This window comes from Cottoperca gobio, chromosome 2, assembly GCF_900634415.1.
Source record: "Cottoperca gobio chromosome 2, fCotGob3.1, whole genome shotgun sequence".
NCBI classification, from domain to species: domain Eukaryota; kingdom Metazoa; phylum Chordata; class Actinopteri; order Perciformes; family Bovichtidae; genus Cottoperca; species Cottoperca gobio.
In genome coordinates this window covers 6134585-6150568 of record NC_041356.1, presented here as the reverse complement: position 1 = coordinate 6150568, position 15984 = coordinate 6134585, and the positions used below count along the sequence as shown (strand labels likewise).

The 15984-nt window shown below is 42.7% G+C and overlaps 1 protein-coding gene across 2 annotated transcripts; it reads right to left on the bottom strand.

Moving 5' to 3' along the window:
- Positions 1 to 997: 997 nt before the first annotated feature.
- Positions 998 to 15911, bottom strand: LOC115016849 (uncharacterized). Of its 2 annotated transcripts, XR_003833197.1 has the most exons (11): positions 15698 to 15911; positions 13790 to 13935; positions 9328 to 9409; positions 9051 to 9186; positions 8717 to 8919; positions 8435 to 8571; positions 8175 to 8316; positions 7779 to 8060; positions 2622 to 7677; positions 1889 to 2330; positions 998 to 1504 (listed from the first exon to the last, which is right to left on the bottom strand). XR_003833197.1 is itself a non-coding variant. In XM_029444923.1 (10 exons), the coding sequence occupies exons 1-10, from the start codon at positions 15821 to 15823 to the stop codon at positions 2320 to 2322; spliced, it is 6321 nt and encodes a 2106-aa protein (XP_029300783.1). In that variant the 5' UTR covers positions 15824 to 15911; the 3' UTR covers positions 998 to 2319. The 2 variants fall into 2 exon arrangements, 1 of the variants encoding a protein (XP_029300783.1); XM_029444923.1 differs by having other exon boundaries at positions 998 to 2330.
- Positions 15912 to 15984: the final 73 nt, after the last annotated feature.

Here is a 15984-nt window from a genome sequence, read left to right as displayed (position 1 = left end):
GTCATTTTAGTAATACATGTGTTATTGTAGAATGTAACTCCAGAAATATACCAATGATACATAAAGTGAGTTTGAAAGGTGTTACTGCTCCTTTAAAAAAAACTCACATTTAAGCTCTCTGGCAACTAGAGGATTAGAAATGCATGTTACATTGCTCATGTTTCACATGACGATCTAGTGAAAAGTAGTGCCTCTACCCCTTAAAACACACACACACACACACACACCTGTGGGTGGGAACTTGACTCTTCCTGCGGTCTCCTGTTTCTTCCTCTCCAGCAGTCTCTCTCTCTTCCTCTGTCTGAGACTACCACAATAAACAATTTTGACTCCGATGGAAAACAAACGGATCTCCTTTCGGTCTGGCCCGTGTGACCTTCTGCTGGCCGAACTGCCTTCGTCGCTCGCCTGCCTGATCTGTCTGCATCATTAGCTGATTACATCGAGTCAAGCCACAGAAAGCTACCTGCAACATATTTAAACTCTGTTTCAGTACAACTGTGACGGACTCCGCAGGATTCATATCGTTTGGCTGCTCTGCTGACAATGACTGGCAGATATATTTCACAGAAATGTGCTCACGTTGCCAGAAAATTACCCTGAAATGTCCATGAAGTTTCAGGTAGTCTGAGCCTACAGTTGGTGGAGATCCTCTTTGTGCAGCTTTAGGGTTCAGCTCCCTTTCAAATAAGGAAAATGTAATTAAAATTCACATATGGTTACAAACGTTGAACCTTTTAGTACCGGGTTATGCACTCTTGACAATCTGGTTTAACTTTGAAGGAGCGTCATCTGTTGGATGGCAAACATCAGTATCAGTAAAACAGCAAGAGGATTTATCAAGCCATTGCCCAATAGTACTGCGTCTTATCTGTTGCCAATTCATCGAAGCAATTCAATTTACTACTTTTGGAATAAAACTGCTCATTCTCACACACACACACACACACACACACACACACACACAGGCGATCAGTTTAAAAGCCAACCGAATAGATGCCATTTGAAATAAGTTTATTTTTTTACTTCAAGAACAAAATATAAACCCGGATCCAACACCCCCTTATATAATAAGCCATTGAAACTCTTCAAATATTTACAAAAGATAGAAAATAAAACAAATAAATATAACCTGCTGCTGCTGCTCTTGAAAGGTGCGGCCTCCTGGTAACACTTAAAACTGTGGTTTGTTTTCTCTTTGAAGGAAATAAAACATTCACCCTGAAAGAGAAATCGTCTCTATAGTCTGGGACAGTTCAGTAAAGATAAAAATCTATGTGTAAGTGAGAAAATATAATATAAGCCAGAATGTCAGCTGCTCCACTGACGGTGAATAATTGATGGAACACAGCAACATATTAAGAGGGATACTGGCACATGTTGCGGTTGGTGGTAGTTATTGCTAAAGGAAAGACAGCTTGATGGGTGTGATCGGAAGTGAAGACAGTCCTCACGTCCGTCCAGTGATAAATACAGAGGAGCAGCTTTGCATGTAGAAATCCTTCTGTTGCAAAAAAGAGCAAATAATAATCTTTTGCAAGAAAAAAAAAAAGAAATCTGTTAGCATAATGAAGATGGGTGCACACTGCCCCCTACTGGTAACTCATGGCGAGGACAAATAGACCTAATCCACCCCATAGGGATATAAGAAATACAATTAGTATTTAAACAAGAATTATACATTACATTTTCCAAAAAAGGAGACTGATACAGCAATTGTACAACTTTTCAAAGATTAGAAAATTATATGCAACTGTAGGATGTTAAAATAGCACAACTTTTATCATTCATTGTACAACCCCCCCCTCCCCCCCCCATCGCTTTGAGAGTTCAAGCAGAAAGAAACCTTATGAGTGCAAAAAGCAAACGATGGCATTATATGGCTTACTGATGTGAAAAATATGTATCCTAGTGATAGCAGGAGCAGCCTTGTCGTCTTGCGTCAGTTTCTTTCTTTTTTTATTCACAGCTTTCAAGAGTCCAGTCTTTTTAAGCCACGATAGTTAATCTCCACGAAGCAGCTGGAAACAGCACGGCGGCTCCAGAGCAGGCACTTCAGTACTAGCTGTACTGCTAACGGTCCGACTTCAGTTCACTTGTCCTTTTATTGATTGGCTATTTCATATGTTCTGGCCGCTCCCGGGCCTCGTGTTACAGGCACATGCTGCAGTAAAAATCAGGTTAACCCTTTCAGGTGTCAAGTCTCCAGACGCACGAGTCTTTGCCCAGAGTGATGAACAAGTCGTCCAGAGAACGCTGATCCGCAGAGGTATGATCCGTCCGGCTGTGTTATGCATTCAAAACGCCAAGTCGACATGTTCAACTGTTGCCTGAAACGGGTCGAAAAGAGCGAATGATGACACCACCGAATAACAGTTTTCCTTTCTTATTATTCTAAGTTAAAAATAGTCAGGGATCAAGGTTACATGATACATTCCTACTGTCTGGTCCCGCTGACTCAGTGTTTTCAATTCTAAAGCTTTCTACGTATTATTATTATTCTACATAATATTTTTAAGTATTTTCGTTTTCTATCCGGTCCAATGCAGTGTTCTTAATGATCAAGCACGCTTAACTTTAGATTTCAATTTGCTGAAACTTCCAATAATAAAAAGACTCACCCTCGTCGTCAGAGTCGAACCCAAAGAGGTTTGAGCACTTCTGCAGTTCGAGGTGACTCTGCAGATCCTCCGCACTGACGAAAGTAGCAAAGCAGTTGGCACATCGTTGTCTCTGCGGAGCTGTTCTGACGCAGGTCTGCTGAGGTGGCGGGCTCCTCGACTGGGAAAACGACACCTCCTTCCTTCGTTTTGGCATGGTGATGTACTTCTCATCCAGGTATGCAGTAGGCGGCGGACGCATGTAGGGCTTCCGGCCATACTCTGCAAGAACGTCCATAAACACTGTCGATTTGACATCTTCCTTTGCTGCTTTTCCATTCGTTATTACAGAGTAACCAGGGCTGCCGATAACAGATTGCGTTTCCCCGGGAGCTTTCCCCTCTTCACCAACAGAGCTCTCCACTGCCTCTGCTTTCACCTCAGCGAGCGGTTCCTCAGCTTGCGTCTGCGCAGGCTTCTTAGATGCCGATGAAACACCCTGATCTTTGCGTTTTTTCTTGACAATCTTTGAGTCACCTTCCTTGTGAGCATTTCTGCGCTTCTTATTGGCTTTGTCGGGGTCGCAGTTTTTCGTGACGTGAGATTTCTTGGGTTTTTTTGTCCCCTTCTGTGTGCTCTCTTCGGTGGCCGCGGGTGGAGAAGTCCTTTCGTTTAAGCCGCTAGCCGTGGCAGCAGGGACGGAGGAACCAGAGCTGTCGCGTGCATCTGTTGTACCTTCTTTTGCTTTTCCTTCCACATCAGGCGAGCTCTCTGCTGCCTGTTTCTCTAAGGATTTGGACTTTTTCATCGCAGATGTCTTGCTTGCGTCTTTGCATCCCTTCAGCGTTTTCTTGGCCACTTTTCTATTCATATCTTTGTGCTTCTTATTTGTCTGGCCGGTCTCTGAAGAAGCAGTAATCTTTTCTTTCTTTCCTTCTTTTTTCTGTGTTTTCTCTCCTGAGGTGTCGGGCGGTGCAGTCGTCACATTTAAACTGTTAGCTGGGACAGAAGGCACAGAGTTACCGGAGGTCGACTCCGGTTCTTTGAGAGGACTCTTCCTCTTGACGATCTCTGCGTTGGCTTTGCTGTTTGTAACCTTGTGCTTCTTTGACTTGCTCGAGTCTGAGGGAGCAGATTGACAGTTTCCTTCAGGAGCGGGGCGCTTTTTCCCTTTATGTAGTTTCTTCATTTTGTCTGCTGAGCCGGTGCCGACTGGTTGATTTAAACAGTTAACGGTCACAATAGCTGTAGAGATTTTATGTGAAATACCTTTTTGTTTAATATGATTCTTCTTCATCTGCTTGTTCATTGATTTCTCAGACTTTGATGCATCAATTGATGCTTCTTTAGTTTTGACTACATCTTGGACCCGCTGACTATTTCCTTCTTCTTTTGACTCGTTGCTCACATCCGAGGCCTTTGCTGCTTTCGGGGGATTTGCGAGCTGAGCAGTTCTTTCTGTGATTGTTTGATTGTTTTGACCAGTAGTAGTGTTTTCATCATGCACAGCTTCCTTTGCCTTCGGAGGACGCCCTCTTCTTTTGGGTCCTTTTGAGTTAACTTTGACCTGCTTCTTCTTGAACTTATGCCTCACTTTGATATTGTGTTTTAACGACGATGAGAGGACTTTGCGACTTCTGGTTGTATTTGTTACTTTAACTTTCCTTAGCGTGTGCCTTAATCTCAGACTAGGGCCAGTGGGCTGTGTGGAAGTGTCCTTGTTGGAAAGATTCTTCAAGACGTGTGAATCCTTGGTCTCGTTTCTGTCTTTCAACTCGTCTTTCTGAACAGACGTTTCTGTCGACGAGTTATGTGTAGCGTCTCCTCTTAATTTACGAGCAGCCTTTACACACTCAGACTTATTTTCAGTAGCAGTTTCATCTTTTGGCTTATGATCCGTTTTGTCCCCCGTCTGTTCATTTGTGTCCGGTTTAGTGGGTTTGGAAGCATAGTGCTCTCTTTCATGGAGGTTCAGTGCCCAGAGACAAATAAATAGTTGAGAACAACCAGGGAGGCAGCACACTGCCTGCAGCGGACTGTGCCTCCGGGCGTGGCGTCGCATCTCCATTCCAGTTTTGAACCTGGCAGTACATCCCTGGTGAAGGCAAGGATGCCGAGGACTGAGTCTGTGTCTTTCCACGTGGTGCTGAAAATGTTCGAAACTCCACATAACCCTCATGCAACTACTACATTTGCCGTTTCCTACACGGAAGGCCATCTCTAAAGGTTTGTCCTCGCCATCGTGATCTTCGAGAGCGTGGTAAAGGAGTGCAACGCGGTTCTTTGACAGGTCTGTAAACCAAACGCAGTCCTCCACAGGGCAGCAAAGTCTCTCTTGTGACTCCATATTTTTCTCCTTAACATTTCCACTTTGTTTCGTGGCCTCCTTCGGAACCTGCAGAGATTCTGTCTCTTTTATTTTGTCTTCAGTGGAAAAGCCAAACTCTTTGTCTACCTTTACTGATGTAGCAGAGGAATCCGTCTCTGCATCTGGCTTAGCTTCAGAGTTCATCGTGTCCTTTTTCGGTCTGTCGAGCTCTTTCTTTTTGCCAATATGCCCATTTATCTTTTGAACAGGAGTTTTACTACTAAGGTGCTTTGCCGCCATTTGTTTCTTTCCACACAAAGTTTGACCATCCACTGGCTTGTCATTAGATCTCAACTCTCTGGATCCAGATGGGGTTGAATCTGGAAGGCTTATTGATTTAAGACAGTCGGTAGATTTCCTCGATCTCTCACTAATACGGCGCCCAGAAGACACGTGTGTGGTCTTAGCTTTGGCAGAGGTCTGAGGTGTGGAGATATCTTTGGTCTCAGAGACACAGTTTTCTTGTGCATTGATGCCCGCTGACTCTTTACTCTTCTTTAGCTTCTCAATATGGTCGGACAGGTGCATCATGGCCAGAAGGTCATCTTTGAACATCGTCCCACAGAACATGCACTCATCTTTGCGATAATGGAACATAGCATGGGCTACAACACGACTTCCCTTAAAGGTCTTGCTGCAGAAGGTACAACAGTAGTCCAACTTGGATTCCTCGGTTTCCGGTAGTTCACTGTCCTCAAGTGTTTCTGGATCAATATCCTCACTTCCTTCTTCCTTCACATGCATATCAGCAACTAGAGAGCAGCTGGAGGTAGTGTGTACCTTGTGAGATTTACTTTCAGCTGTTGACTCCTTGGAGGGACCATCCTCTGGAGCGGGCAGTTTGTGATTCTCCAGATCTCGAGCAAGTGCCTCAGGTGCAAGTTCAGCTACCATTTCTGTTACTAATGTCAGAGCAGATATGTCTTTTATACTGTCCTGATCTATAGGTGTATAGGTAGTAACTATTGATCCTCCGCTTGTGTTATTTTCACAAGGCACATGTCCTGTTGAGAGTTTGGGAGAAACATCTGCAACATCTAACTCAGAAATGCTGTTGCCGATCGTGGTGACCACTCCTTGGGTGTTGGCTTTTGCTTGGGCTACAGGAATTTTGCCAGTTTTGGCCTGAGGAGACAGTTCTTGTTTCACATCTTGAGACGGTGAGGGCGTGGGATCAGCAGCTGCAATGTTTGAAACGTTGGCTGTATTTGAGACTGGAGAGATTTTATTAGTAACTACCATCTGATTGTTGTCCACAGTGGAGGTTTGCGAGACCTCAGCTGAAGTTGTGGTTTTGGAAGCATCTTTTACAGTTTGAGATTTCGAGCCCCTATCTAAACCTGGAGGTTGAGTCACTTTAGCCGCTGTTGAGGCAATGGTGACTTTCATCTCAACAGCCGACTCTTCACAGAGCTCTCTTGCTGAAGCTATGGTTTGAGCTTGTAGGACTTTATCCAACATTGGTGCTTCTGTAACTTCAGTTGATGCTGATGTCTGTGACACATTGGTAACTTTCATCTCAGCAGCAGACTTTTTGCAGAGCTCTCTTCCTGCAAATGTCTTTCGTGAGACTGTTTTTGCAGTTTGAGCTTTTCCTAAAACTAGGGATTTTGCAACTTCATCTGCTGCCGGTGTCTGAGAGGTAAGTCCACCTTTCATCTCGCTGTCAGGCTTGTCACAGAGCTGTGAATCTTTTGGAGGACTTCCTTGCACAGAGGAGCGTGTGATTGTTGATACCGAGCCTTGAATATTGGGCCCATGGCCTTTTCCTCTCTGCCGCCGAGCGTAACAGTGCAACTGTTGTAGAAACATAGTCGCATCACGCGCTCTAAGAATCACCTCTTTGCGGTGTACAGTCTTAACAGGTTGTGATGTGGCAGGAACCTTTAATGTAGGTCTGTAAAAAAGCACTTGAGGGAAACCTCTTTGTCTGTTGCAAGTGTCCTCAGTAAACGCTCCCATGAGTTCATTGTCTGGCAGGGAGAGCTCAAGAATGACTTGTGGAGGGGCGGAGGGTTTAACAGAGCCCAACGAAAACCCTTTCTGGTGCTTGCCGTTGTTTTCCCTTGCCATTAAATGAGAGTTCACAGAAGGTTTGTGTTTCGCATCGTTCTTGAGCTCACTCGTTTCAGAGCTCCTAACGACAGATGATCCATGGTGCTTTTGATGTTTCAACCCATGCTTTTTGAGCTTCGGCAGAACATTATTCTTTCCATGAGTTCCCGAGTCTTCCAGAAGCCACTTGGGTTTTCTAATCCTCCGTTTTGGTGGGTTCTTTTCCGACAGTCGTGTAGTGCGTCTTAGTTCTCCATACTCAGCGGCTACATTGTTCTGTAGTCTGTCTAGCTGCCAAAAGGAACGCCTCAAAGGTTCTGATGCTGGCGACCCTTGGTTGCCTCTCTTTTTTACAGTGTGATCAACATTTAGTCGTGTCTTGCCTGGGCCCACCTTTAACCTCTTGGATGCAGTGTCAGTATCCTCTTTATTGTGACGCTTTTTATATGCTACCCCCTTACTTCCTTTCTGACATACTGATTTGCTTGATCGGGAAGCAGGTTCTTTGGTGCAATAGCTCAGGATCCATTTGTCCTCCATGATTTCCTCGAGAGCACCACTAACCACCTTCTCACTCAACAGCTTCAAACAGTTGGACCGCAAAGCAATGAGGTTCCAAAACTCTGGGTCAAAATCCATGTCCTTCTTCAAGACCTGAGGAGGGATAGAAAAAAAGAATGTTTTAGTACCACAACATGGAAACATGGCACTCAGCTGAACTGAAACTACTGTGATTTGTTTAAAAGTTGCTATACCTGCAGGGTTTCAAAGCGAATGTGATTTCTGATGGGGCTGTACTCCACGTGGTACTCCTGATCAGGATGCATGTAAAGAAGGTACACCATCTTGTAGGTCTCAACTGTGCGTTCGAGGAAGAAGACAAGAAGAGCACATGCCCGGGAAACCTCCAGGTCATTGGGTAGCAGGCCGGCAATGGTTTTGTAGATTAGGGACTTTGTGATGACATCGCAGGTACGGCAAGACCCCAAGGCTTTAGCACAAAGCTCCACGCAGAACTGGATACCATCTTCACCCAGCTAATGAGACACAAACAAAAGGTCAAATATAAATTCAATACATATAAAAATCTCATCTACTCAAATTTGAAAAACAAACACTTAAATACACTGAGGTTCACATGACTGTCTCACCTCTTGCAGTATTGCTCTGATGAAAGGGAAGATTGAGTTGACATTGGTGGCAGACAGCATCAGCTGATGACTCTCCTCGAGGAGAGCTTGCTTGGATGTATTCAACCGATTATGAAGTTTACTCCACACGAAGACAAGATCACTGCAAAGAAAGGAGTTAAAAATAGTTCTTAATGCTCACTTAAATGGAGGGGGGCCTCAGTTGGTGTCATTATATACCAACTTCTCATTAGATTAGCATTAGATTTAGGTTTGCTTACCACAGATAGTACATGTCTCCCCTGCGTAGCTGCTGGGAAAGGAAGGCTCTGCTGAAGGCGAGTAGCAGCTCATCCTTTTCGTCACATTCCAAACTACAGATGATGTGAATTGCATCTTTACCATTAAATTCAGCCACCTTAAATCAGAGGACATTGAAACAATTGGTTTATGCCAAAGATAGTTTTCATACATAAAAATGTTGGGATAATTTTGAGCTAGCTAAGCGACAGCAACAATTACAACAGACTGTAGTGCCAGTCTTCTGCATACACGTCACTCACCTCTTTATGGAGGCAGTCATGCTGTGACGTTTTGAAGAGCCATTTGAGGTAGACCTGGAGGAAGAACAAGTGTTGTCCTGCTGTGGGATGCCGAGAACAACACTTAGCCAGGGCCATAGCCTCACTGACCCGCTCACAGGATAAGAGGTAGCGCACCCGGAGCTCAAAGAACACCGGCAGCTCAGAACTGATGCACCCATCCACTGAGGAACAGTCAAGAAGCCAGGAGAGAGATAGGGTGTTAGTTTACTTTGTTGCTGCTTCATAGATTAGCAGGAAAGACACAAGAAACAATGAGAACAAGCTATTTTTAAACATTAACCATGTTACCTACCTTCACTCTGAGGTAAACTGGACTCACTGAGGATTGCCTGTAAGGCTGGGCCGGCCCAAGGCCCGCTGCCCCGAACCAAACGCTCCACCTGAAGTAAGTGAACATTCTGATGCTTCGCAAGGGCCGAGTGATATTCCTGAAAGAGCATGAGGACAACAGGAGTCATCCTGTATTACAATAATGTTCGGAACAGTTTTAATATTCAACTGTTTGGAGTACATGGGACACAATAAACACCATCGCTCTGTTGAGAAGAGGATTTGCGCTTCGTGCTCACCTGGAATGTAACAGTGAAGTGTTTCAGTGGTTCCTGGTGGAAGTCCTTCTGGTCAAAGAATAGCAGCAACTCAAAAACACTCCTGTGAAGAGATATAGAATAGTTTGGCTTCTATCTACAAATCCACATTTTAAAACGGTTAAAGCCTACTTTATGACTGGAAACTGAGTGTTCACAGAATTTCTAATTCTTTGTGTGGACAGACTAGAGAGGAATGCACTTAATTGTGAAACTGAGGGAAACCCTGGGGGATGGAGTCAACAGCTGGCAGCATGCCAGGGTTTTTCCTGGCCCACACATTTAGTTGCTTGAGCCAACGGGAACAATCAAGTTTCAATTCCATTAAAGTTGCTTCAGAGGTGGTTTACAAATACATAAAACAAAAAAGGTTTTACTTATTGTATAGAGAGATATTGTTATTGTTTTCTGTATATAATTGATTTGAATGTTTTTTCTCTTTGATTTAAAAGGTTCTCTTTACGGAATTCAGAGCACGTCTATGATTGGGGGATTGCCTCCACACAGCTCTCAACATGGCCGTGGCTGAGCCGGCGGCAGGCAGCTAACGGGGCAAACAGCATGAACAGTGCAAACTAGGGCAACAGTGCTGACAGCACTAACAGTGTTAACCTGAGGGGTATCCGAGGGGTGGGCGATACGCTTCCAAAACAACGGTCAGGACAGCGTTATCAGCGGTAACCACCGTATGAGCAGAGTGCAGAGCAGCGGCCATAAGCTAACCAGTGGGACATACAGACAGGGTCTAGCATCCACTAACATCCACCAGCATGCACTAGCATCCACTAGCATCCACTAGCATGCACTAGCATCCACTAGCATGCACTAGCATGCACTAACATGCACTAGCATGCACTAGCATGCACTAACATCCACTAGCATGCACTAGCATCCACTAGCATGCACTAACATCCACTAGCATGCACTAACATTCACTAGCATCCACTAACATGCACTAGCATCCACTAACATCCACTAGCATCCACTAGCATCCACTAACATCCACTAACATCCACTAACATCCACTAGCATCCACTAACATGCACTAGCATCCACTAGCATCCACTAACATCCACTAGCATGCACTAACATTCACTAGCATCCACTAACATCCACTAGCATCCACTAGCATCCACACTAGCATCCACTAGCATCCACTAACATCCACTAACATCCACTAACATCCACTAGCATCCACTAACATGCACTAGCATCCACTAGCATCCACTAACATCCACTAGCATGCACTAACATTCACTAGCATCCACTACATCCACTAGCATCCACTAGCATCCACTAACATGCACTAGCATGCACTAGCATCCACTAGCATGCACTAACATCCACTAGCATGCACTAGCATACACTAGCATGCACTAACATCCACTAGCATACACTAACATGCACTAACATGCACGCACAGCCGGGACTGTCCACGTAAACACAGAGTGACTTCATTCTCTGCTCAGGTAGAAATTACTTGACTATATCTTTATAGTCATTTGCTGCTATATTAATGTTCTGTATGCCGTATATAGAAGCTCTGAAGGGATTTTACCCTGATTGTGTATGGTATATTGTGCATAGAGTTATTGCCCTTGTCTTCTTAATGTCTGGTGGTTTCCAGGGTGTGTGCTGTCTCTTGTTTTATTATACTTTTCCAAGGGCACATTGTGCAAGGCCAGTTCCCTCAGGAGTAATAAAGGCTTTCATTCATTCATTCACAATTAAACTGATGTGAAACTTGGGGCAGCAAAGCAAAACTGAGCAAAGCAGGAACCAAGGAACACAACAGTGCAAGATACTCTCAAAGTGAGAAGCTTTTGCATACATTTAAGCATTTCGTCAAATTTGGATATCTTGTTGTCCGGCTGGAAGAAAGTTTAACAATCCCCCTGTCAACACAGGGCTACTGCCAACCAACATGTGCTTATAACTGGTTAACAAACTCTAGCTAGCATGAGTGAGAAAGATTCCTGGAAAAATATGAAGGTGTGTATCACAGTTATGGAGAACACATTATGTGCGTTATAAATTGAACTTGAAATTCTTTAATGGTTAACTGTTAAAGTGAACTACACTTAGGCTCTCACAGACATCAATGGACTGGCATGAAGGTGAACTAAAGGTTAGGCTTTGCTCTAGACATTAAAAGTGGTATTCAGAGATGGAAGCAAGAGGAGTTGCTATATAATATAATAATAATAAGTTTTATTTGTATAGCACCTTTCATACAAGAATTGCAGCCCAAAGTGCTTCACAGCAAAAACATAACAATTAGTACAAGGACAGAATAAGAGCATTTACAGTACAATAATCACAGTGTAGATGTAAATGAGTCTGAAGTACCATTATAAAAATATCAGAATTAAAATAGTATAAAATAGCATTGGAGTATTATGCCTAGTTTCCGTATCTGTGCAGTACTTAAAGACCCTCCTGTCGGAAAACCACATTCATCACACCATTCTTGTAAATGTTTTAAACTATCAGAGCCATATTTTGAAAGCATGAGATCAACAATGGGCCCCTGTGGCCCTTCAACTGGTTTACTCCCTTTGCTACCCATTCCTGGTAGTCTTTGATTTACGTTTACAGCGTCGACCTCTTTATTGACCTTTTAACGTATAAAACACAAACGTCTCCGTGAGTCCAGATTCTTTTGGCAAACTCTTGGTTAAAGCCCGCTTCATAAACAAACCCCTGTTTGTTGAGTTTTATGAAACCTATCGGTTAAAGCCAGTTTTTCTCCAATATATTCTTTAATCTTTCACTTTTCCACTAATTGTGTAAAGAACATGTAAACACATTTATCAGAGAAACTTCCTCTTGTTCCCGTGGTAACAGTCTATTTGATCTCAAGTTTTTCAAAAATACACACTCTGAAAATGTATCCTAGTTATCTTTACACATTCAATGTTAAACCAGTAATAATTCACCATTAAAAGGCTAAGATAAAAAGATATGAAATATAACCATTAAAAGGCTAAAGTAAAGAGATGTAAAATATCACTATTAAAAGGCTAAAGTAAAGAGATATAAAATATCACTATTAAAAGGCTAAAGTAAAGAGATATAAAATATCACTATTAAAAGGCTAAAGTAAAGAGATATAAAATATCACTATTAAAAGGCTAAAGTAAAGAGATATAAAATATCACCATTAAAAGGCTAAAGTAAAGAGATATAAAATATCACTATTAAAAGGCTAAAGTAAAGAGATATAAAATATCACTATTAAAAGGCTAAAGTAAAGAGATATGTTTTTAGTTTACTTTTGAAGATATTGAGCGAGCTTGCCTCCCTAATGTCTGCAGGGAAATGTTCTGATATCAGATATACGTTCTGAACCAGTTTAATACACAGTCTGAAAGGCCAACCACTTTTTCTAGACGATTAATTAGGATGTCATGGTCGATCGTGTCAAATGCTGCGCTCAGGTCTAGCAGGATAAGAATTGAGACCTTGTTTGTATCAGAGTTTAGTCTGAGGTCACTAATTATTTTAGTCAGAGCAGTTTCGGTACTGTGGCATGCTCTGAAGCCTGATTGAAATTCCTCCAGGGTGTTGTTTTCTTTAAGAAAGGAGTTTATTTGGACCGAGACTATTCTTTCTAGTATTTTGCTGATGAATGGAAGGTTAGATATTGGCCTGTAGTTGGTCAGCGTATTACTGTCTGGGGTTAGGTTTCTTTAGCAATGGCTTTACAACGGCTGTTTTGAAGACGTCTGGGAAGATGCCCGTTAGAAGAGACCTGTTTATAAAATTTAGGACGTGACTTGAAATGCTGTCGAATATCCGCTTAAAGAATGCTGTAGGTATCGGGTCAACACAAGAGGTGGAGGAGTTACATTCCATCACAGTTTTATGAAGCTCAGTTAATGTGATGCAGGTGAATGTTCCCATGGTTACATCACAGATGTTCTCTGTGTCTGCATCATAAGCTGGCTCTGATTGAAGTTATTTTATTATTGAGGAACAATGCGAGTTCTTCACACTTTGATGCAGAGGACTGCGGAGGGGTGGGGGCAGTGTTCAGTAGCTGGTTAATAGTTGAGAATAGTATTCTAGAATTTCCGACATTCTCTGTGATAATCTTATATGAAAGCCTGGTGTCGTAGCTCTGTCATTACAACACTGTGCTGCCATCACCTACTGATCTTATGGAGTATACCCTGCAAGTGACAATAGTGTATGCGCCTGAAAACCACATGCTTTCACCTGACTACTACACTGAGTGGGTGCGACTATAACAGCACTTATATGCTGACCAGCTACTTGGAATACCATTTATCAAACAAAGTACAGGAAGCGATCATCTCTTTGGAAACATTTTTCAAAATCACAGTGGCATTTCTTTCATTTGATTTATTTTGTCATTGCTGTTTTTAGGAGGTGAAGAGTAATAGCTTCTTCAGTCTTAGGAAAGGGTGTGTGTACTTACAAAGCCAGACTACTGAGTGTGTGGAGTACATGATCACAGTTTGATGCGAAGAAGATGGAGGCCCGAGCGAAGTAGCCGAGAGCTATCTCAAGGATCCTGAGCTGAGGCAGCGGCACCTGCCAGCCAGAGGCATATTCCTCCACCAGCTGCGAGGAGAAAAGACAAAACAAAGACATGAATACAAGGACAATTATCAGTTTGTACCATTTATTATGTTTAAGTGACATTGATATTAAATGTTTGAACTGCAGTTGTGGGTACATTGCGTCTTTGTGTATCTATCTAGAAAAGCTCTGAGCCTAGTGGCATTTACGCATTAATAATACCAACCAATTGGAAATGCAAGGATTAGTCAAACTATATTGATCATAAATGATGTTTTCAGCCTTTCAAATATTAAGATTTTCTGCTTTCCTCCATTTCCCTTAATCTCTTTCAGATTTGGACTGTTGGTCAGACAAAACAACACACTTTAAGAACTTGCAGCCCAACAACCACTGCCTGTGTTTGGTAGATAACCAAATCCAAGAGAAAAACAAACTTATGCCTAACTCACCGATGACCCCTACAGCAACTACAACATGGTAATAATCAGCATGGCTGAGCCACATCTTTTATCATACATCTCAAATCAAAACAATCATTGTGACTGAAGATCTGGTACAGGCATCATTTTGACTGGAACAGTTAAGCAGCTTTCCCCTTTAACACATTTTTACTACAGGGCACAACCACAATGTGGCATTTTGTGCTCATTTACATAATACCTCAAATTGACCTGTCCCTAAAATACAATGTGCTTATGTTGCCCTCTAATGGTGGAGATCCAAGACATCACTCTTGTGTACCACTGGAATGCTGTAACTGTCAACTATGCAGTTCTCAGGCCTTTGTCCAATCAGTACAACTACATCCCTGTCCTACGACATTAAACTACAGCAAGTTATTACCACAAACTTCAGTTTCATTTCATGACGCTGATGAAACTTATGGGCTTCATGAATTAACTTTCATAGTGTCCAAACTGTGTTTTCATACAGAGCTAAACCTTGACTTAAAGTTGAAATAGCATGCTAATAGCTCAGTCGCGAAACATTAATGAGTATCTTGGATTTGTCAACAGGAACCCGTAGACTATTTCCTATGTCTCGCATGTCTAGTTTCATGTCTCACTTTAGTAACGGTCGAAGATTAACCAATAATCGCAGACAACTTACATTTAAATGCACTTTTCTATGAGATGTACCGACTGTTTTTTGTCCTTTGACGTTATAGCGTGATGAAAATGTCAGGATATGAGGACATCTTGTGATACCAGGAAATAGGTTATGTTTTACTGCAAAAGGTACATTTACGGTTACATGACTTGTTGTTGGTTAAGACAGATAATTAAGCCATATTCAAAGTTAGGCTTGATAGCAAATGAATCATAATGAAGGCTAATTGCAGAATAACCTTAAGTTAGTGGTTAGGTAACGTCAGCTAAATTCCTGAAAAGTTAATTGATTACCAAACGTGTTGCAAAACTGTAAAACGTTGTTCAGTCAATAGTTTGGTAAACATTCAGCGTACTAACTAAACGAAATTGCTAGCTGGCTGAAACGATTAGCCGAGTTAGCTTGCTAGCTGTACAGTAAACAAACGTAGTCAAAATACCTGATTTAGTGTCTCGGACGATTTGATAACGTCACTTGATTCCGAGACTGGATTATCAGACATAATGTTTAAACGGCGTTACGGTCATATATTTATTTTTAAACCGACTACGACTCGTTAGCTAGATGCTAACAAGCCTAACTGCTAATACTAGCAGTGTAGCGGCCAGTTCTGGGGGAGGGGAGTCGGCTAACATATATGCTCCTATGTTCAACAACAAGCCTGTCACCAACTTCGGCTACGGCTCCTTACCTTGCAAAAGTCGGAGCAGAACGGCTTACTATCGGCTCGCAAATCATCACTTGAATAGCGGCTCAACAAACTCTCTAATTGTTTTTCGAGCCCCTCTAACTCGTACACACTGCCCTCCTCCGCCATACTGCCTGTCTAGCCTTGCTCGTAGCAGCAGCTACCACACAACACATACATCTCCACGGTCAACGACTTGCATTGACAGCGCTGATTGGATACTGCCAACGTAAAGGGGCTCGCTTCCTTACTAATCCAGCGTGTACCGGAGAGCGGTTTGTTAGGGCGGA

Coding starts and splice junctions, on each gene's coding strand:
- LOC115016849 (XM_029444923.1), bottom strand. CDS start 15,823: ATGGCGGAGGAGGGCAGTGTGTACGAGTTAGAGGGGCTCGAAAAACAA. Junction 9,187..9,327: donor ACTTCACTGTTACATTCCAG/GTGAGCACGAAG, acceptor ATGCTCTTTCAG/GAATATCACTCGGCCCTTGC. Junction 8,920..9,050: donor CAGTTTACCTCAGAGTGAAG/GTAGGTAACATG, acceptor ACTGTTCCTCAG/TGGATGGGTGCATCAGTTCT.